General features: G+C 35.9%; 1 protein-coding gene across 21 annotated transcripts in view; it reads left to right on the forward strand.

Moving 5' to 3' along the window:
• The window catches only part of KMT2C (lysine methyltransferase 2C), a 279,179-nt gene that overhangs the window by 166,925 nt on the left and 90,727 nt on the right, over positions 1-21,527 (forward strand). For 20 of the 21 annotated variants that reach the window (XR_009504924.1, XM_059932968.1, XM_059932969.1 and 17 more), the window contains 7 exons: positions 3,031-3,200; positions 3,662-3,810; positions 4,599-4,712; positions 5,619-5,696; positions 7,336-8,039; positions 16,021-16,140; positions 18,393-18,509. Coding sequence is in view for 20 of the 21 variants with exons in the window: in XM_059932968.1 (XP_059788951.1) it covers positions 3,031-3,200; positions 3,662-3,810; positions 4,599-4,712; positions 5,619-5,696; positions 7,336-8,039; positions 16,021-16,140; positions 18,393-18,509 (1,452 nt within the window). In the remaining variant the exon portion in view is untranslated. The remainder of the gene's footprint in view (positions 1-3,030; positions 3,201-3,661; positions 3,811-4,598; positions 4,713-5,618; positions 5,697-7,335; positions 8,040-16,020; positions 16,141-18,392; positions 18,510-21,527) is intronic. The other variant, XM_059932971.1, reaches the window with a different exon arrangement.

Raw genomic sequence — 21,527 nt, forward strand, 5'->3', positions numbered from 1 at the left:
TTTGCATGTTCCTTTTTTTTAACTTAAAATCTGGAAGTCACTTCATATCAGTTCATAGAGATCTTCCTCATTCCTCTCCCTCCTTTCCTCCCTTCCTTCCTCCCTTCCTTCCTCCCTTCCTTCCTCCCTTCCTCTCTCTCTCTCTTTCGTTCTTTCTCTTTCTCCCTTTCTTTCTTCCTGCCTCCCTCCCTCCGTCCCTCCCTCTCTCTCTCTCTCTCTCTTTCTTTTTTTCTTCTGTTTATTTGAACCATAGTTTTTCAACCAATGTCCTATGCTTGAATATTTAGGTAGTTTCCAATATTTTACATTAGAAGTGATTCTGTAGTCAGTAACTTTGTGCATATGGGTTTTTGAAGTACTGGGAGTGAATCTCTAGAATAAATTTCTAGTAGTAGGATTACTGGCTCGGGGGTAAATGCGTATGTAATTTTGTTAGGTATCGTCACATTCCCTTTCATGGGACTTGCAGCTGTTCCTTTTGCCACCACTCATGCATGAGAGAACTTCTTTTCTACATCCTTGTCAACAGGCTGTCATGTTCAGCTTTTGATTTTTGCCTGTCTTATGAGTGAAAAATGTTATCTCAGTGTAGTCTAATTTTCTTTTCTCTTTTGAGTGAAGCTGGTCATTTTTTCCTGTGTTTAGGGGTCGTTTTTTACCCCTTTTTGTGAGTTGTCTGTTCTTGTGTGTTGCCTGTTACTCTTGAAGATTTTGATGACCCCACAGTCTAAGAGCTCCTTGTATAGTTGGGATATAAGGCCTTCAGCTGTGTTATACGGTGCACATCTTTTCTTCCAGTTTGTTGTTTGCCTTTTAGCTTTGCCTGTGTTATTTTTTGCCATGCAAAAGTTTATTTTTATATAGTCAGATTTATCAGTCTTCTATTGCTTTTGGACTTTTGAGTTAAAATTAGCCTTTTCCTATACTGAGGCTATAGGAGAGTTCATATTTTCTTCTAGTTTTTATGTTATTTTTTACATTTAGCTCTTTAATCCATTTTTAGTTGATGCTTCTATATGGTATGAATTATCTTTTCCCAGTTGGCTATCCAGTTGTCCAAAATCCATTCACTAAAAAGACAGTCTTTGACTCAGTGATTTGAGATTCCAGACTAGAGTTTTAGATTTAGTTGGGTTTATTTCTGGAATTTCTTGTCTGTTCCATTGCTCTGTCTTTCTATCTTCATGAGTCAATACCATACCGTTTTAACTATAGAGGCTTTGCAGTATCTGGTAGTCATGGTCCTCCATCAGATCTTTTCTATTTCACATTTTTCCTAGCTGTTTTTGTCGTTTATTTTTCCATATGAACCTTAGGCTCTGTGAAAAACCTCACTGGAATTTTTATCAGGTCACTTTAAATTTATTCATTGATAGTGAAATCTTGATGTTAGGACATCCTAACGAAGAACAAGGTATGTCTTTGCATTTGTTCAAGTCTAATTTAGTGTCTTCTAGGAATGTTTTCTAATTTTCTTTGTGTAGGTTTTGGACATTTCTTAAGTTTATTCTTAAAAGTTGTCTCTGTTTTGTTGATGTTATAAATGGGATTTTCCCATTCATTATATCTTTTAACTGGTTATTATTTGTGTATGTGAATTCTATTGAATTTTCATTGCTAATTTTATATCCTGCTACTTCGTTGAATTCTTTTATTAAATTTGTGATACATTCTCTAGGATTTTCCAAGTATGCTATCTTGTCATCTACAGATAGTTTTATTTCTTCTTTTCCTATTTTGCCTCTGTTTTCATTTGTTTTACTGTTTACATTGGTTCAGAACCATGTTAAACAGTAGTGGAGATAGTAGGCATCCTTGCTTTATTTCTGACCTTAGTGGGAATGCCTCTAGGGTTCCCCAATTAAACAAAATGCTGGCTTTAGAATTGAGGTATGTGTGTATATCACATTAAGGAAATACCTACCCATTTTAATTTTCTCGGAAGTTTTTTTTTTTATTAGGAATGGATTTTAATTTTTTTCCGAAGGTCTTTTCAGCATCTAGTGAAATAATTTATCTTCTCTCCTCAGACCTAATAATATGTTAGATTTTTATTAATAGGTTTTCTAATATTTAACCATACTTGCATTTTTGTATAAACTCCTCTTGGATGTGGTTTATGATTTTCTTGATTTGCTATTGGAGTCTGTTTGCTAACATTTTACTTAGGATTTTGTCATCAGTATTTATGAGTACCTCCATTTTAAATCTGTAAGACTTTAGCAGATCTGTGGTTCATGCTAGTTTCTCTTTTTCAGTGAGCATCTCTTTTGTATCAAAAGATACCAGCAGCTCAAAAAGATAAAGTTCCTTTTTTATTGGTGCTTTAGATTGCAAAGTTGTGGGTGGGTGGGTAATGAGAGTCCCACAATTTGTCAGCCTTGTGCCCAGAATTTTAAGGCAGCCTGGCTCACAGGCGCAGAAGGAGGTTTGGCTGGCCTCTGCCAGGCCTTGCACATCAGCAGTTCTACTTTGCTAAGGGTAGTGCCTCTCTCTTCTGAAAATATGAGAAGCCATAATTGGATTTTGATGTTGAGTGGTTATTTTCACAATTTCAGACACCTAATCATTTGGAGTGGGTTATATTTCCTTAGTGTGAATTCTTGTTTTTAGTTTCTAAGCTACCCATAAACAAACAGAATTCCCTAGCAGGACCATTTTGTTTTCGGAGTAGTGAGTTGAGTAGACTTATTCAGCATTAGCTACTTCCTGATTCTGGAATGTGTTTCTTTTTTGAAGTTTGGATTGCTACGTTCTTGGTTTTATTCCTTCCCTATTTATGTTTTCTTCGATGTCTCTATCCACTATTTACACTTTCCAGGAGGTTTCAGTGTAAATTGAGTGATATCTCATCAGATGTTCAAAACAAACTTCTTTTTCAAAAACATACACCCTAAATTAGTGTCATAAAAATTAAAGCTTAATATATAATCTACAAATGTTTCACTGATTTTTAAAAAAGGGTTACACCAGAACTGCAGTACAAATGCATAACAAACTGTTTCTGTTTTCATTTTTCCTGGTGTTTAGAATTGCAGAATATGTGTAGAGTGTGGCACACGATCTAGTTCTCAGTGGCACCACAATTGCCTGGTATGTGACAGTTGTTACCAACAGCAGGATAACTTATGTCCTTTCTGTGGGAAGTGCTACCATCCAGAATTGCAGAAAGACATGCTTCATTGTAATATGTGCAAAAGGTAAGGAGATATAGTTATTCCATTTGTTTGTCAGTTCTGTCCATGTGATCATCTGCTCTGCCATGTATTTTGAGATCCAAGCTTTTGTCATTCCAGTAATCCTTTCAGTACTGAGTGCCGTTATAGAGGGAATTAAAGTATGTTTTTATGAGTCTGAAAGGCATAACGATGTAAGTGGGCAAAAAATAAGACAAGACCAGAAACAAGCATTAAGAGGGAAAAGTAAAGAGTAAATAGTTTAAAATGTGTTTAAAAAAAAAAAAAAAAAAGTCAACACCTGTGATGACATCCAAAAATGACAGCTCCTTTTCTAGAACCTTCAATTGCTAACCCCTATAACCTCTCTTCTTCCATCCTTACCCCTTCCTATATCCAGTTTTTCAGCAATTCTCTCTCTTTTCCCTAAATATTCATTTGACTTTAAATTAGAAAATTTTATTTAAATATATTTATCGTCACAGATGGGTTCACTTAGAATGTGACAAACCAACAGATCATGAACTGGATTCTCAGCTCAAAGAAGAGTACATCTGCATGTATTGCAAACACTTAGCTGAGATGGATCCATTACAGCCAGGTGATGAAGTGGAGATGGCTGAACTCATTACAGGTAAATTTGAGAGTTTTTGTTTTTTAGGATGCTGTGCCAACCAGTCAGCAGTATATTACTTTAGTAACAATGAGGGAATCCTGTGTATCGGATCCCATCTTATTTTTAGCTTCTGTACCTGTGATCTTGGTCATCTCTGAATCTGATGGTTAACATCTAATCTAGCTTCTTTACAACTGTTCGCCCAATATTTGAATTCCAGGACTAGCGTACGCTCCTACAATTGTGTTTTTTGGGCCAACAGTGGAAGTTGCTTACTGTTTGGCTGTATGACCTAGTTTGCACTTCATGCTCTGGGTTATTTTACTACAAACAAATTTTAGTTTTATTAAATTTTGTTCATGTAGTTTTATTAGTACACCATTGGGTTATAAACGTAATAACAAGATTCTTAGATCATAAAGGGAACAGACCTGCTAATCAGATCGTTTTTCATTTTCATCAGTATGAATGGCAAAGTCTATAAAAGTTCTATTTTATCAACTGCAAGGGGTTTAAGTAGACACATCTTGGTTACTAACATTTTGTTTCTAGTATGCCATCAGTATACAGTTGTGCAGTATCCTTTCAAAATAATAAAATTCCAGTTACTTTTTAATTCATTATATTTTCCATATTTGAAAAATGTGTAAATATATATTTGGTTCAACATAGAAAAATCTGAAGAAGAATTTATGGCATTTTTAGGGATAATTTACCACCATTAGAACAAGGTGATAATTGTTGACTTAGTTAACAAAAACAGAAAAACTCATTCTGAGCTAAAGAATAAATAATTTTCTGTTAAGATTGTAACAATGAAATGGAAGTTGAAGGCCCTGAGGACCGCATGGTATTTCTGGAGCAAGCAGTTAATAAAGATGTCGATGATCAGCAGCCCACACCTGGAATTGTTCCAGATGGTAAGGATGTTTTTGGTGATGGATAGTCTATTCTCTGAAGAAAATGTGTGTGTAGAGTGAATATGTGAACATCTGCAACTTTAGTATCCTAGATAAAAGTAAGCTGAGACATAGTCATGTAGGAAATTATTTAGAGAGGAGCCTTTTTAAATAAAATAAACTTAGACCGAAATTAATTGGGGAAAGGGCATGTATATATTGTATTGATAGTTCAGCTGTAATCTAGACTTACTCATAAATATATACTTTGTTTAGGAATCAAGTGATTTTCATTAAAAAGCAATTTCTTTCTTTAGTTATCTTTGTAATTACTAACTAGAGCTGTTGCTGATTGTGAGATGTTTCATGCTGAGATAATGAAAAATTCATTGTTTTAGATCATGTAAGCAGTCCTGTTGAGGGTTATTTCAATGATATTTCAATTAAGCTTTTTGCATTATTGGTAATAGCTATTATTGTACTTGAGGATCTGGAATTAATGAGATACCAGGTTTGGGGAAAACTACTTATTAAATTTAATCTTGGTCTCACCTCAAAGTCTGTGGGATTGTATGTGATACTGTGTTATATAGGTTGAATGTATACATAAAAAGCCCTTGAGATATTTTGAGGTTAAGTTTATATTTAACAACTCTCATTAAAAATTATACTTCATAAAGAAATAAAGTGAAGAAAAATAAGACAAAACTGTATAATAATCTTATAGTACATAATCAGATTCCTTCCGTATCCAGTTTCATTTCCATATCCTACTTAACAAACGAATAGTAACAGGATGTTTTATGCTTATATTTGAAATTGGAATTTGGCAGAAGGATAAATATCTTACTCAAATTACTGTTGAGAAAGCAGTGTTAGAGGGATTTGGACTCCTTGCTGGAGATTCCATAAGTGTGTTATTCACAGCAGCTCACATCCACACTGGAGAGCAGCGGAGGAGTGATCCACCAGGAAGTCATGGCGCGCGTGGACTTCTCACTGCTGGTAGGCCACATGTTCATATTGTCTAATTTGATTGATTTACAGCATAACACCTTTATGGTTGCTCTGCAATTCGAGTCATTGTCTGCTAAGGTGACTTTTCAAATTAGAGATGAATTGTTTACTATTGCTAGACTCACATGACGGTAGTGCAGTCTGTGGTTAGGTGATCCTCTTCTGGAAAACCATTGGCAGTGGATTTCTAAGGCAGAAATAGAGCATGTTTGCGCTTTTATCTTAATCCTTCCTGCCCAGCACAGAGGAGAAAGAACATACTCGTGTTCTGAGTGTGTATTGCAAATGTTCCTCTTTGCCAGTGAGACTTGAGGTAGTCGGTCTCCTATTATGAGCACATAATTTAGGCATTATATAGCATTAAGATTGTTTTACTTGAGTCACTCAAATGGTGATACTTTTGGTTTTAAACCATAAATGTTCACTTCATTTATATGTATTTTGTGTTTTAAAGGTCCATTTTTTATTACTTTTAAAATATTAAAGTATTTTTGAAGCACTTTTGTGTTTAAAAATATTTAGTATGATCAGATCTGTTATTTGATGTTATTTTCCTTTTCAACTATAGTCTTTCAATAAAGCAGGAGTGAGAAGTGAGATTTCATTTTGATATAAGAACATATATAAATTTCAGTCACCATGGTAAATAGTAAATAAGGAAATTAGCGTCTTTATTAATGTACCTAAGAAATTACCTTGATGGCATTTGAAATAAGTGCTTTTTATCATCAGTGGTCTTACTCAAAAGAGCCACTTAGGGCCCATGTCAATTGGACGTCTAACCTTACTCTTAAGTAGTGTTGGGTTAAAGGTTTAACTTACTAGTACCCTGATTTAAAATTTAGTAGTCAGTGACTATAGATACTTCTGATATCTAATTTTTTTTATTGATTTGCTAAGATAAGTCTCTTTGGTTATAGATGATGAGGAAGAACAAGAATTATATCCCAAAAACTGTATTGATTGTGTTAGCATGTATGGCTAAGCGAAATAAGTCTTTTCTGTCTATGGTCATTACATATTTGAGTATACAGAAGTTTTGTTACATCTTGTGTCGGCTTATTGCAAAATTCTTTTTATTCTAGACTAATCTTTACTTTTTAAATTTGGACACATCATGTAATATCACTGAGCCTCATTTTCCTAGTTGTAAAATGAGTATAACTTCACGTACAAAATTTTAAATCCTCTTGTAAGTGACCAAACTGTAAAACATCATATATAATGGTTATATTAGAAATTAATTCTATTTTAATATCCTTACCAGAAATTACCTTAAACTCTGGGGATCCCATTAAGGTAGTGTTCTTGTAGGTTTTCTGGTCTGATTGGTGACTGATTCTAATCCATAAACCCTGCTCTCTTTTGGCCTTTACTAAACTTAATAATTGCCTTATTGCCTTTCTTGATGAATACCTTCTGACTTAAGGCATTGTTTTAAGCAAAAGTATGTTTTGGACCCCAGCCCCCCCACTCCCCCGCCAACTTTTTTTTTTCTACCCAAGCCTATTATTTTTAAACCATAGAGCTACAGACATGTAAGACATTAATGTTTTATACCTAATCATAGTTAGAAATTTTAAAATTCATAGGTACATTAACATAGTAGATATTTGAAATTTTATAGAATCATCGCAAGATAAAATGAATCCTGAATTGGAAAATCAGATTTCTCATGAAGTTGACAGTGAAGAAATGGAAATGCCTCCTAAAGCGATGCATGCTTGCGGTGCAGATCAAAATGAGAACAAAATGGAAGTGACAGACAGCGCTGAAGCCCTTGCTCCCCAGGTCGCTGTGCAGCAGGGGGAAGTGCACTTGTTGGAGGGACCTAACGTGGTGGCGCCCCCAGAAGAATCCCGGCCTCCAGGAGTCAACATTGAATCTGTCACTGTCCCGTCCCCTAGTGGGGAAGGTACGGCTTTATGTTCTAAGGAACAGTTGGCCATAGAAAGGGTACCAGAAGAAATGGAACAGAAAGAAAATCCTGAACCCTCTACTGCATTTATGGACTTCGAAGTGGCTCCTGCAATTGAGAGTTGTGTGAAAGATGGTGTATGCCAAGAAAGCAAATCTGTAAAATTACCATCTGAGACAGAGTCATCATTTTCATCAGCAGCGGGCATAAGCAAGGCAAATGCGTCTTCCTCTCCAGCACTTTCTTCCGACTTGCCTTCCCACGACATGCTGCACAGTTACCCGTCGGCTCCCAGTGCTTCTGCTGGAAACATCATGCCAACAACTTACGTCTCAGTCACCCCCAAAATTGGCATGGGTAAACCAGCTATTACCAAAAGGAAATTTTCTCCTGGTAGACCTCGGTCCAGACAGGTATGGTGATTTTAATGATGTTGATAGAAAAGATGTTGGAGTGATTCTATAAAGTAAAAAAAGTGTATGTGTAGCTTTGGTTTGGAGGGCAGGTTTTTCTGTTTAGGTGGAATGTAGATGTAATGTTGACTTACATGTTTTGGCCACTTAAAAAAACATACTGTTAATGAAGACTAGTTTATTAAACTTGAAGTGATCTTACTGGAATTTAAGTGCAACCTATTTGATTATAGTTTCTAATAGAAAACACTTTAAAGAAGTTTTTAGTTCTATGCCATAGTAACAGCAGAGACTTAAAAAAAAAAGTAAGGTTTTGGGTATAGTGTAATTAACAGTCATTTTTCCCCTTAAATATATTTGTTTATTGATATTATTCGTTGTACATATTTTTAACTGCTTAAGCATCAGAATTTACCTAGAGTATTTTTCATGCAGGGGAATTTCTCATTTTGGTTTTTCTATTGATTGCTAACTTTTTGTGGGAATTTTTTTAAAGTTAGGAGTTATTTCAGTGGTTTTGTGAACAAAATTTTAGGATTATATTGTTGATCTTAAGGAAGTGAAGGGAGTTCTTACCATGATTGTTCTAAGTTGTGTGAATGTGAACTCTACCCTTTAAGGGTAAATTCCAGATCTTTTCCAGTGGGATTTGAGTGAAACTACAAAGCAAAGTGAAGATACTATAGCTAAGAATTATGTATTCTACAAAATTTCTACTTTCTGAAGTTTTTCATAAAATAGCAGGATGTCAAACAGTGCAAAAGTGTTTAGTCACAATAATAATTTGGAGTTTTAAGTCTCATGATTTAAATTGCTTTCAGTGATTAAAGTTTAACTTTTTATAGGAATAATAATATCTTGATCTTGATCGTCTAATTTTGGAATTGTGAGACAAGTAAAAAAGTTAAATCAAACTTTATTTTAATGTGAAAATTAGTCTCCTACTTGATACTTATTTTCTATTCTACCAAGAGAGATTTTTCTTCTCAAACTAGTTCTCTTCATCCTTAGTTTTTTCTTTTATTTTCCTTTTCTTTTTTTGAATAGCATATACTAATTGTGTAGTTTTGGCTCTGAAAAGACTTTAGCAATGGAAATTTGAATCTCAAATTTAATTTTGGTTCAGACATTTACATTCTTTAAGGATATTGCATCATAAATATTCCTGTTAAATTTTACTGGTATCTCTCCTTATTTAGAGACTTCTGCTCCAACTGAGAAGCCATTACGATTATTTTTCTGTTGACCTATGGTCCAAAAGAGTGTGGGTATTTTTGTATGTGTGTGAGAGTGTGTATGTACATTTTTTTTTTTTCTTCCAGGTTCATCCCATTTTACATGAGCCGTGTCTTAATATTTGTTACTGTTACTACTTCTGCTATGTTCTCTTTCAATTGTGGTAGTATTCTCCTTTCTATTTAGCTGCTACTGCCTGATTACTACCTCACAATTTGCTGCTAATCTCACAAGCAGCTGGTAGGCCATGTTTTACCTCCCAGTTTTGTTTTAGTTGTATAGGAAACAACCTTCACTTGGTGATTCAAAGCTTGTTGATACACTGCTTTGCTTTTGTGGAGAGTATGCATTGGATAGAACAAGATACCTTATTTGTATCATCTTATTTTATGGGAAAATATTTAATGAAATCACACGACTGTGATCTACTTCAGACACTCGTGTACTAATTGCTCTCATGATAATATTGAAAGTTTTTGTTCAATCTTCTATGAAATATGTTTTCTTAGAAACATTTTCTTGAAGTATTCTTAAATATTTAAAGAATATTTCATAGAGAAAACATAAGTACTCTTAAATATATTTTGATAACTTTCAAATGCTAAGAATTTTTTTCTTCATTGTACCTTTCCACCTTTTTTGTTGTTGTTGTTGCTAACATCATATATGTGGAGAGCTTAGGAATTTACATAAGTTCTAAGACTGACATCTGTTGAGAGGTTCTCATAGAGAAGGTGAAATTTCTTTAATAGAGTAGGTTTCCAAAAATAGTACTTCATTAGATTATAACCACTTTGCCATTACGTTGTGAACTGAATTTCTTATTTTTCATCAATTTAAGTAGTTTATTAAGAACCCTAGAATTTTATAACATACTTGTGTATTGCAATAGCATTTTAAATGAAGTGTTTCGAATTAACATATCAGTTTCATCATCTGTTCCTGTGAGAGCAAAACAGGCCTCCAGTGGTGAGCTGTAGAGGATTATAGTTTTGTTAACAATTAATTACAAGTAAGCAATTCCTCCCTCCCTGCCTCCCTCCCTCCCTTCTCTTTCTTCCATTTCTGGTTTCTAAACGTAAACCTTTTAGTAAGAAGCACTGTTGGCATTTTTTGGGGTTGGTTTGTTTTTGCTTTTAAAATTAAAAAAGGCAGATCGGTGAATCATATCATCCAAATAAAGAGAGATTCTGTTCTTGATAAATTATTTCATATCCAGCTTTTAACTAAAATAAATTTGAATTTTGAAGTACTGCTTTATATAATGTATACATAATGATATTCATTAAAGGAAATTACCCTAGTAGTTGTAATTGTCTATTCCTGGATACCTATGAGGTAAACCTATATACTGATACTTTGTCTTAGAACCTATCAAAAAAGGTTTCATTAGTAAATAGGTAAATATTCTCTATTCTTTATGAGGAATAAAAGTTGTAGAGTAGATGCCAACAGTGATTTTCCCACATACCTTCTAGTCTAAATACTATGTGGCATTTTATAAAAGTGACTTTTAGGAAGCCTATTTTGTATTATTTATATATATTTGTACTGTAATTAATTGATCCTGGGAAAGACTGATTAATATAAATTCAGCATGAATATTTCCATAGTGCAGTTGTTTGGCTTCAAAGCCTTATTCTTGCATTACTGTCTGTGGGACACCAAGCAAGTTACCTTGTGAACTCTCTTGGTTTCTTCATCCATAAAACTACATCAGATGGTTGTTAGAATTTAACAATAACACCTATACACCCCCTGACACATAGCAAACGGTAGTGCTGCCCTGCTTTCTTTCTTGATTTGCAGGATAATGCAGAGATTATGTGAAAATGGAGACTGGAGAAGGATGTAATGTTCATGTGTTAAATTTGGCTGTGAAGTGGTGGTCCTGAAACCCATCACCTTGACTCATAACTATTTCTAAAGAAATGCGGTAGTGAAAATAACTGCAGGCCCGACCAAGTCAAACTGGCCACAGTAAATACAAGATGTAGTAGGTTTTCAAGTTCAGTGCCACATAGTGGTTGCACAGATGTTAGAACTAAACTGCCTATTTAAGTATTCTGTGTGTGATACAGGCTGCTGCAGTAGAGGAAACCACAGGGTACTGTGAGAAAGCAGAAAGGGCAAGAGGAAAAACTCTACTCAGGCTTACAGGCTTAGGCATGTTTTCCGGGAGAAATGACTAAACCATTGCTACTCAAAATGTGACCTGCAGACCAGGAATATCAATATCACCTGGAAGTTTGTTACACTGAATCTCAGGCCCCACCTTAACTTGAGTGAACATGTCTATTTTAAGAAGATCCCCATGCAGCCTGAAGTCCAAGAAGCACTGCTCTAAACCATTGAGAAACTGTAGTTTTCATCCTAAAAAAGTGTCTAGCCTTTGGGGTGTCAACCTACAACACATACAGATCAGAACTATCATACATCCCTCTTAGTTTTCTTGTGCCTGTTACATTTTTTAAGCCATTGCTAAAACGATTGCTAGCACCAGCCAAATTCACTTTCTTAAATTACTGAGGGCTAAAGCTGGCAACAGCTGTTTCTGTACGTATATAGTTTATCTCTTATCAAATCACTCTCAGGACTAAATTTCTTGTTCTGTTTGATGTTGAACTCAGTTTTGTATATGACTTATTTATGTTAAAAGAATTCTGTAAGTCATAAAAAAATGAATTGTTTGCTACAATAGCTGTACATTTTGTACATGAGTGAATGTATGTACCAAAAAGACAAACTATAAACGCTTGTGTTTTCAGTTTCTCTTACTAATTGTCCTCCTTTCTACTCTCTTTTCACTGTTTTCACTTTCTCTAAATCAAACTCACCCATTAATAGCAATCTTGGTTTTGCATAGTATTTAGGGAGAGGGTGGACTTAGGACTTGGCGGTGTGAATCTGCCCAGGAGACATACCTTACCTTCTCTGGCCACGCTTTAAACTGATTTAGTAGAATTGGATACTCGTGGGCTCTGATCATGACATCGATCATATTTAACAGCCAGCAACAGGATTTGACTTCTAATAGAAAGTTGCCCATAATAGCCTTCCCTCCACCTGCCATTATTGTCCCATTTCCCTATTCCCACAGTCCTTGTGACAGCTTTGTAATTTTACTAGGTTGATACATTCACCTGAGAAATTGGCCTCAAAGCAGAAAACTGAATACCAACTTTAAACAGTAATAATTATTGTTGGAATCGAATTCAGTCTCAGCCAAATAGTAATTTTAAAGTTTCTGTGGCATTTGAGAACAAGTTGGTTCTGTTTAGCGCTCTTTGTAACTTAAATTCTCCTGATGATAACATTTTTTAACCCTTTTGTTTGTTTTCTTTTTCAGTTTGTAGATAGTTTAAGAGTAACAGTGCATGGAATAGGTTGGTAATTTTTTAATAGGTGAAGAAATCTGAGATTTTAGGCTACAACTGATGGAATTAGTGTGTTTCATATCACAGTGCAGTGTTTATTGATGCATTTATGAATACATGCATGCAAAAATGCTCAGTAGAAAAAGTAGACGTTCAATAAGTGCTGAACAGAAGGCTTACTTAACATAGCAGTGAATGAAAAGAGCAGAGTGTCTGCCATCAAGCTTATACTCCAGTGGCAATAGATAAATACAAGTGCGGTAAAGTAAAACCAAGTGTACCAACGATGTAAGCCATGTTACAGTAGATGGGGAAGCTAACCTCTTCTGAATGGTCTGTGTAAATTCTTTTTTATCAAAGCTGAGATCTGAAGGGTAATTTATAACTACAGTTGATAATTACATCAGTATTTTAGTTTTAAGGTCTAAAGAATATATTAGGTAATTTCTTCTTTATGAAAATATCTAAGTGTAATCATAATTTTCTTCATTTCCTATAAAATTGCACGTGCTCTGCCTTCCAATGCCTTATGATAACATACTTATTAAAATTTGTAATGTAATTACCAAAGCTTCTATTGTGTACGTTTTTCATAGCAGTTGAATGGTTGTCTAATTATCCCTGAAATAGCATCTAAACATTCTTAATCTATAGAGCCCTTCATTTTGTTCATCCATGTTATATGAAGTGTGAATGCTTTTTGAAATGAGATATAATTTTGGCATCAAAGCTAACTTATAAATTATGAATAAATATTATTTTAGAATATGATTTTTTATGGTATACTTTAAGAACTGTCTACTGATATACCATTAAACGATTTACCAAAAGGAATTTAATATGTACACTAGCCAGATATCCTCAGAGAAAAATACTGCGTGGAAACGTTGAGGGAACGAGGTTTAGATATCTCTTGCTCTCACTCTCTACCACTAAATACTGATAAACAATAGAACAGATGATCCCATATTGTGTTCAGTATGCAGGTGCTAAAGGTGTTGTAAAGGGGACATGGTTCACTTGGACTGCCAGGGAAGGCCTCTTCGATGAGGAAGTATTTAAGACCATACCTGAAGATTCTGGAGACACCAACCAGTGGACAGGTGGTGTAGTTCTGAGTCAGTAGGTCCCCATTGTTGAAGAGCTCGGCGTGTGTGAAGGATGGCAAGGAAGCCAGGGTAGCTAGGGCCTGTCGACAGTGGGAGGTGCCGCAAGATGAACCTGAAGAGAGCCAGTGGGAAAGGTTTGAGTTTTCAGTTTACTGTGGAGCTATCAGAGGGTTTGGAACAGGGCAGTAGAGTCTTGCTTGGTCACATTTACGTTTTTTAGGAGTCCCTCTGGCTGCTGTGTGGGGAAAGGCTTGAGGAGGTGCAGGTGAGGAAGAAGCATAAAGAGAAGTAGACCTTTGCAGCAGGCTAGCTGAGAGGTGGTGCTGGCCGTGGGAGTGCAGAGAAACAGAATGACCAGAGACAGAGCTTGAAGAGAGAATGTGCTGAATTTACGTATGGTTTGGATCAAAGGAGTGGGGAGGGAGAGGACTGAAGGGGCAGAGGAGAGTGATAAGAGAAAAGAACAGGTCTCCTGACTCCCAGTTTTCTGACTTGGACTGGAATCCATTTCTAAAGATGGGGAAAAATTATGAGTTGGAACTCATTAAGGGAGAGATTTTAGACGTAGTAAACTGGAGAGGTTTTGTGCGACAAAATGGAAGTGCTAAGAAGGAAGTTGAACATCATAACAACTTGGAGCTCTCAGAACATGTTAGGACTAGAAATGTGAATTTGAGGAACAACGACATCCAAGATGGTGTTCACAGCCCTCATTGTAGGTAAGATCATTTAGGACAAGACTACACAGAGGAGAGTGGTCCAGCCTTCCGCCCTGGGAAACACTGGGGCTTTAGAGGTCAAGTGGAGGAGGAACTCACAGGGGAGGCTGAGAAGGGTCAGTGAAGGAGGGCAGAGAAACATTCGCTGATGTGCTGCACAGAACCCAGCAGAACTGTAAGTAGATGTTGACAGTGAAATGACAGTAGAGAAATTGCTTTTGTCAGCACAGAGGTTACAGAAGGCCCCGGACACAGTAGGAAAGAAGACAGGTGTGGACATAGACGCAGGGTGATCTGTTAGTGGGAAAGCGATTTGTCAGGTGAAATCAGCATAGCTATTAGCTGAGTGTAGGGTAGGTTAATTAAAGTGAAACCAGCCTCTCCCTGTGTGGTCTTTCTCAAAATACCGTTATTTCATTAACCATCTCCTCCCCAAAGGATAGTCAAGTTCTTATTTGTAGTTATTTAAATTTCCTGGTGATATTTTAACGTGATTAATAGGCTACTACTTGTTAGTTTGTTAGTGTTCTAGAAGCCTGGTAAGTACTGTGTTTCTTGTCTTTAGTTTTGATCATTTAATTGGTAAAATTATAGCATGCTTTGTTGAATTATCGAATTCCAAATAGTTTCTGTATTGTTTGACATGTGTTTAAAATGTTATCTTTGTGGAGTAAACGTTTTTCTTTATGCTGCTTTAGCATCTTCATCAGATTAGCTCAGGTTATTGCTGAATGTGGTTATCGGGAAGCAAAATGTTTTTAGTTTTATCTTAACTATTTTAGTAAGTACTATTTCTCATATAAATAATCAGATACATCAGGCATTTTAATTTGCAAATTTAGGACAATTTGCTTTAACATTTTTCTACTTTTCAAATTAGTTCCTTGGATGTAATCCAAGTGTAGTAGTCCCCTAAATAAAAATAAAAATCAAAACCCACAACTAATGGGCACTGAAGGAAGAGTAATTAAACGTTAAGATTATAATGGTATTTGCATCTTATGGTTACAAACTGCCTTTCCAAATTTTAAAGTGAATGTGTCTGTTGATTGCTCATGTTTCTGACTGCATTTTTGGCCTACTGTTTTGGTGGTTTATAGCAAGAAGTATACACAACATTCTTTAAGTTTATTCTTTTCTCCTTTCCGGTAGAGTGATAGTTGTTAGAAGAAAATAATCCCCAAATAGTTTCTTATAGTTTTAATTCTTAAAGTTTGATTGACATTTATTTATATCTTGGTGCCGTAATTGCAGTTCATGAGTCAATGTTGATGTCCTATAAACCTTAATTTTTAATACGTTTCATTGTACTGATGTTTCAACCAGAATAAAACATTTAATGTAAATTGTAGCTACAGACATTTAAGTATAAAGTCACTGTAAGTGATAAGCGTATTTTCCTTACTACCTTGAAGCAATTTGTCCTAAATTTCCATATGTCTGCATTTGTTTTTGCTGTTCTAAAATTCCTTAGTTGCTGGCTTTGACCTTTTATGTTGCGGAGTTTTATACATCTATTTTCTCACCTGCCATATCCTAGGGGGCTTGGAGTACCCATAATACAGTGAGCCCACCTTCCTGGTCCCCAGACATTTCAGAAGGCCGGGAAATTTTTAAACCCAGGCAGCTTCCTGGCAGTGCCATTTGGAGCATCAAAGTGGTAAATAAAATTGCATTTACATTCGTATATCATTTCTTTCTGGTTGGTTTTGTCCGAGTAGAAGTTAAGAACTAAACCTTTCTTTTCTAGATAAATAGTTTAGTTTCCAGAGCCACTTTTTAAATCTAAAATTTTTAATATGAAGAAGCAACGTGCTTGCCTTTAAAAACCTGGACTAGGAGGAAATTAAATTGCCATTTTACTTGACTGATCTGAAGTGTAAATTTTTAATACCCTTTTTTATGGTTGCTTCCTTTTATGTTGTAATTACCAGTATTTCTGCGGGGGAAATCCTTGTCACATAGGCTATAAAGTAATTAAAGACTTGTTCATCATATCATAAAATTTTGTTGCTTAGAAAAGAACAAAAGACAAGCTATATTAATTTATTATGTACTAATGGAGAAGAAATAGCAGAATTGCAGCAGATTTCATTGTCTGTGTTAATAATCTGAAAATTACAGGATCTCTTTTTCATGTCATTGGTGGATGACTCTGTTAGTCCTTGAAGCAAGTTGTCTGATGCATTTTGAAGGTGAAAAATTAATTTGAAAAAGTGTTAATCATCTGAAAAGTTAAAAAATTTTCCTGACTAGAGAAGACAGTATTCTTCATCTTCTATATTTAATATAATTCTGGAATAAGGGTTTTTAATTTAGACTAATTAAGGATTTCAAAGGAGTTCTAGATTCTGCTTTCCTATTTTCTATCACCGTTGGAAGAACTATTTTTCAACTCACTCTGATAGCATGCAAGGTGTTGAAAATGTAAATATTAATTTGAAGAGTTAAAGAGGTCTTGTTTGACCATTATGAAGCATATACCACCGGTTTTCACTTATTCTTACCTGTGTCATTGGATGTTGAGGAAAAATAAATTGAGGGATTACTGTAGTCTTGATTCAGTCACTGACTTTTAAAAAATCTTTTATACCTATTGAAAAACAACAAGAAAAACTATCCAATTCAACAGTACCCTGTCCCTTGTTCCGAGAAGCTCAGGATCTGAAGGAAAGCAGCTTAAGAGGATAAGGAGAGGCAGCTGGAAAACTGGAAGTTGGCTGACTAACCCTAAAGGAACAAAAGCCCCTCTTCCCTTTTGTTCACGTGTGTCTTTGTGGTGCTCACAGTATAACCATAAATTGCTGACTTGGGGAGCATTCTGCCAAATAGGTAATGAGCTCAGTGTTTCAAGCTGCTGCAGGTGACCTCAGCTGAAGATGTCACACATTATTTACCTTGTTAGGGAAGACAAAATCAGGATTTTCCTGAGCGTTTTAGTAATCTTAAATATACATAACACAAGTAGGTGTAGATGCCAGGTTTCTTCAGGTAGTAATACATAAGTCTGAGAATAAATAAGAAAACAGCAACGCAAAACCTTAGTGCTTATTTGTTAAAATATCAGGGAATTCAACATATTTTCCCATGGAGTTTTTTTCTTGTGTAAAAATTCAGATAAATTATTTCCACTTGAAATAATTAAATTATTATCTAGGTGATTTAAAGCAAGCCTTTTAATTTTTCATCAGCTTTCCCGTATGGTCAGGTATTGAACGGTTAGAGGAAATTGACAGTTTTCACGACAGAAAAAATACTGTTGCACATAGTAAAAATGAGCTTTCGTGCAGCGCAGCAGTGCAGGATAGTGGTTAAGAGTGAGGTCACTGGAGCCAGGCCTGCCAGGTGTCTGACTTGGCGCAAGTTACTTAACCTTTTTATTCCCCAGTGTACTTACCTCTGAAGTGGGGATGATGAAATAGTATTGACCTTATGGGATTGTTGAGAGTAACAAGTGCTTCGAGCATTACATAATAAGTACTCAGCATATGATAACGATTAATATCAATACAATTACAAGAAACCAGTTAGCGAGAGAGTCCTTCCTCATACTTGCTCTCTAATACAATACAATTTGTTGTGCCTGAAAATACCTGGATAGAGTTGTGGCTTTTGCCGCCACCTAGGATGTAGGATTAGGAAACGGAAATACAGTGCCAAGGTTTGCTGTCGCAGGGCATTCACAGTGACAGACCCAAGTTTGATTCTAAGGTGGTAGATGTTTAAGTCGTAGAATACATATTGAAAGATGCAAATGATAAGCCTGGTCTCTTAATATTTATCATCTGATTAGAATAAAAAGGAGAAGCAAGTATTTGTGGAACATTTCATAAGACGGTTTATCTCACATTTTGGATTTAAAATTCTTTTGGGCTTTTACAGAATGCTGACTTTTCCGTATCTGTTGTGTAGGGCCGGGGGTCAGGATTTCCAGGAAAGCGGAGACCTCGTGGTGCGGGACTGTCAGGACGAGGCGGCAGAGGCAGATCAAAGTTGAAAAGTGGCATCGGGGCAGTTGTGTTACCCGGGGTAAGGCCCGCTCCCTTTACATTTGCTACAGTCCTTAATGTGTCAGCTGACGATGATCAGCTCATTTGTACCAAATTACTTAGATTCTAAGAGTCACATAAACAGGCTAAAATTTTTATCTCCATTTGCATTTCTTTTTAAACCTCTGGTGAGGTTTTCTTTTATATTTTCTACTTTCTCATCCCTTTTTTCTTACCTTCCTCTTTGACTCTGATCTTTCTTCTCCAAAATCCAATATGCAATATATTTGCTCTTCTATTAAAACAAAACTCCTGTTATAATATTCTTGAGTTTATTTGAAGAATTTAAATTATGTTGGTGTTTTAAATTTTTGATTGTAGTTGCTCTCAGTGTTGTAATATGGTTTACAGAAAAAATTAGAAATGTTGTAGATTAGTATGGACTCTAAAAATGTTGAAGATTTTATGACTGTCTTTGACATATTTGAATTTAAGATTGATAACTGTATGGTCATTGGCACATTATGAGGCTTTATTTAAATGTGTATTGAAAAAACTGCATTTGGCAAATAATAGCAAATATTTCCTGCAGTAACTTTACTATTTTACCGATACCCTGTTTTTCAGATTCTAATTGTCATGTTAAGTTCAGGATACAGGTGGGATTGTTCAATTTGCTACTGTTTTTCAGATTCTAATTGTCATATTAAGTCCAGGATACAGATGGGATTGTTCAGTTTGCTGCTAAAGGAGTAAGGAAACTTGGATTCTGGTGTTTTTTTTTAAAAGCATGTCCCTCCCTCCCTCCCCACTCCCCGAATTAATAGGCTTATTGAGGTAAAATTGATATAAAATAAGGTACAAATATTTGAAGTGTACAGTCTCGTAGGTTTTGACACATGTGTACACCCTTGAAAACTGCACTACAGTTAAGAACATATTCAGCCCTCAAAGTTTCTTTGTGCCCCTCTGAAATCCCTTTGCCTTCCTTCCTGCCTTACCCCCAGGCAATGACTGATCTGATTTCCATTACTGTCGATTAGTTTGCATTTTCTGGAGTATATGTAAGTGGAATCATGCTGAATATACTCTTTTTGATATGATTTATTTCACTCAGCATAATTATTTTGATATTAATTCATGCTCTTGTATGTGTTAACAGTTCATTTTTGTTGTTGAAGAGCATTCCATAGTATGGATGTGCCACAGTTTGTATATCTGTTCACCTATTGAGGGACATTATGTTTGCTTCCATTTTTTGGCTATTAGAAATAAAGCTGCTCCAAACTTTTATATATAAGTTCACCTGTTGGTATGTTTTCTTTTCTCATGGGTAAACATCTAGAAATGGAATGGCTGGATGTATGGTAGGTATATGCTTAGCTTTTGAAGAAAAGGCTGGTTTTCAAGTTGGGTGTGACATTTTATATTTGCAAGAATGTATAAGGTTCCATTTCCTCCACATACTCACCTACATTTGGTATGGCCAGTCTTCTTAATTTTAGCCATTGTAACAGGTATGTTAAGAGTATCTGACTTGCATTTCTCTAATAACTTGTGATATTGATCAACTTTTTTAGGTGCTTATTTGCTATCTGTATATCTTCTTTGATAAAGTCACTCTTCAGATCTTTAATACATTTTCCAAAATCGAGTATTTTTTAAAAAATTTATTTGTTTTTATTTTTGGCTGTGTTGGGTCTTTGTTGCTGCGCATGGGCTTTCTCTAGTAGTTGCGGCGAGCAGGGGCTACTCTTCGTTGCGGTACACAGGCTTCTCATTGCGGTGGCTTCTCTTGTTGCGGAGCACGGGCTCCAGGCACGCGGGCTTCAGTAGTTGTGGTTCGCGGGCTCTAGAGCACAGGCTCAGTAGTTGTGGCACACAGGCTTAGTTGCTCTGCGGCATGTGGGATCTTCCCGGACCAGGGCTCGAACCCATCTCCCCTACATTGGCAGGTGATTCTTAAACACTGCACCACCAGGGAACCCCAAAATTGAGTAGTTTTTTTTTTTTTCTTTCTTTTTTTTTTTTCCTTTTTAATTATTTATTTATTTATTTATTTTTGGCTGTGTTGGGTCTTCGGTTCGTGCGAGGGCTTTCTCTAGTTACGGCAAGTGGTGGCCACTCCTCATCGCGGTGCGGGGACCGCTCTTCATCGCGGTGCGCGGGCCTTTCACTATCGCGGCCCCTCCCGTTGCGGGGCACAGGCTCCAGACGCGCAGGCTCAGTAGTTGTGGCTCACGGGCCCAGCCGCTCCGTGGCATGTGGGATCTTCCCAGACCAGGGCTCGAACCCGTGTCCCCTGCATTAGCAGGCAGATTCTCAACCACTGCGCCACCAGGGAAGCCCAGTAGTTTTTTAATTAACTGAGTTTTGAGATTTCTTTATGTATTCTGGATACAAGCTCTTCGTCATATATATGATTTGCAAATATTTTCTTGCATTTTGGGGTTTGTCTTTGCATTTTGTTAACTGTGTCTTTCACAGAGCAGTTGATTTAATTTTGATGGAGTCCAGTTTATTAATTTTTTTCTTCTTCTGTGGATTGTGCTTTTTGGTGCTGAGAAATATTTGTGTCACCCAAGGTCACAAAGATATTCTATGTTTTCTTCTAGAAAGGTATTGCATTTAGATCTATAATCCAATTTGAGTTTTTTAATGTATGGTATGAATAAGGATGGAAGTTCATTTTTTTACATACCGAGTAGCCGGTTGTTTTAGCACTGTTTCTCTGAATTGCCTTTCACCGTTCTTGAAAATTATCATATTTGTGGATCTATTTTTGGAATTTCATGCTACACGATTGCTCCATTTCTTTAGGCCAGTACTGCACTATTTTGATTACTTCTACTTTTCAACTACTCTTGAAATCAAACACTGTTAGTGTTCTGATTTTCTACTTTTCAAAGTTGTTTTGTCTATTCTAAATCCTTTGTACTTCTATATGAGTTTTAGTATTAGCTTGTCAATATCTACAGCTAAGCCTGCTAGGATCTTGACTGCGTTTGCATTCAAACTATAGATTAATTTGGGGAAAATTGACATTTTAACCATATTG

This window comes from Balaenoptera ricei, chromosome 9 (assembly GCF_028023285.1).
Source record: "Balaenoptera ricei isolate mBalRic1 chromosome 9, mBalRic1.hap2, whole genome shotgun sequence".
Taxonomy (NCBI): domain Eukaryota; kingdom Metazoa; phylum Chordata; class Mammalia; order Artiodactyla; family Balaenopteridae; genus Balaenoptera; species Balaenoptera ricei.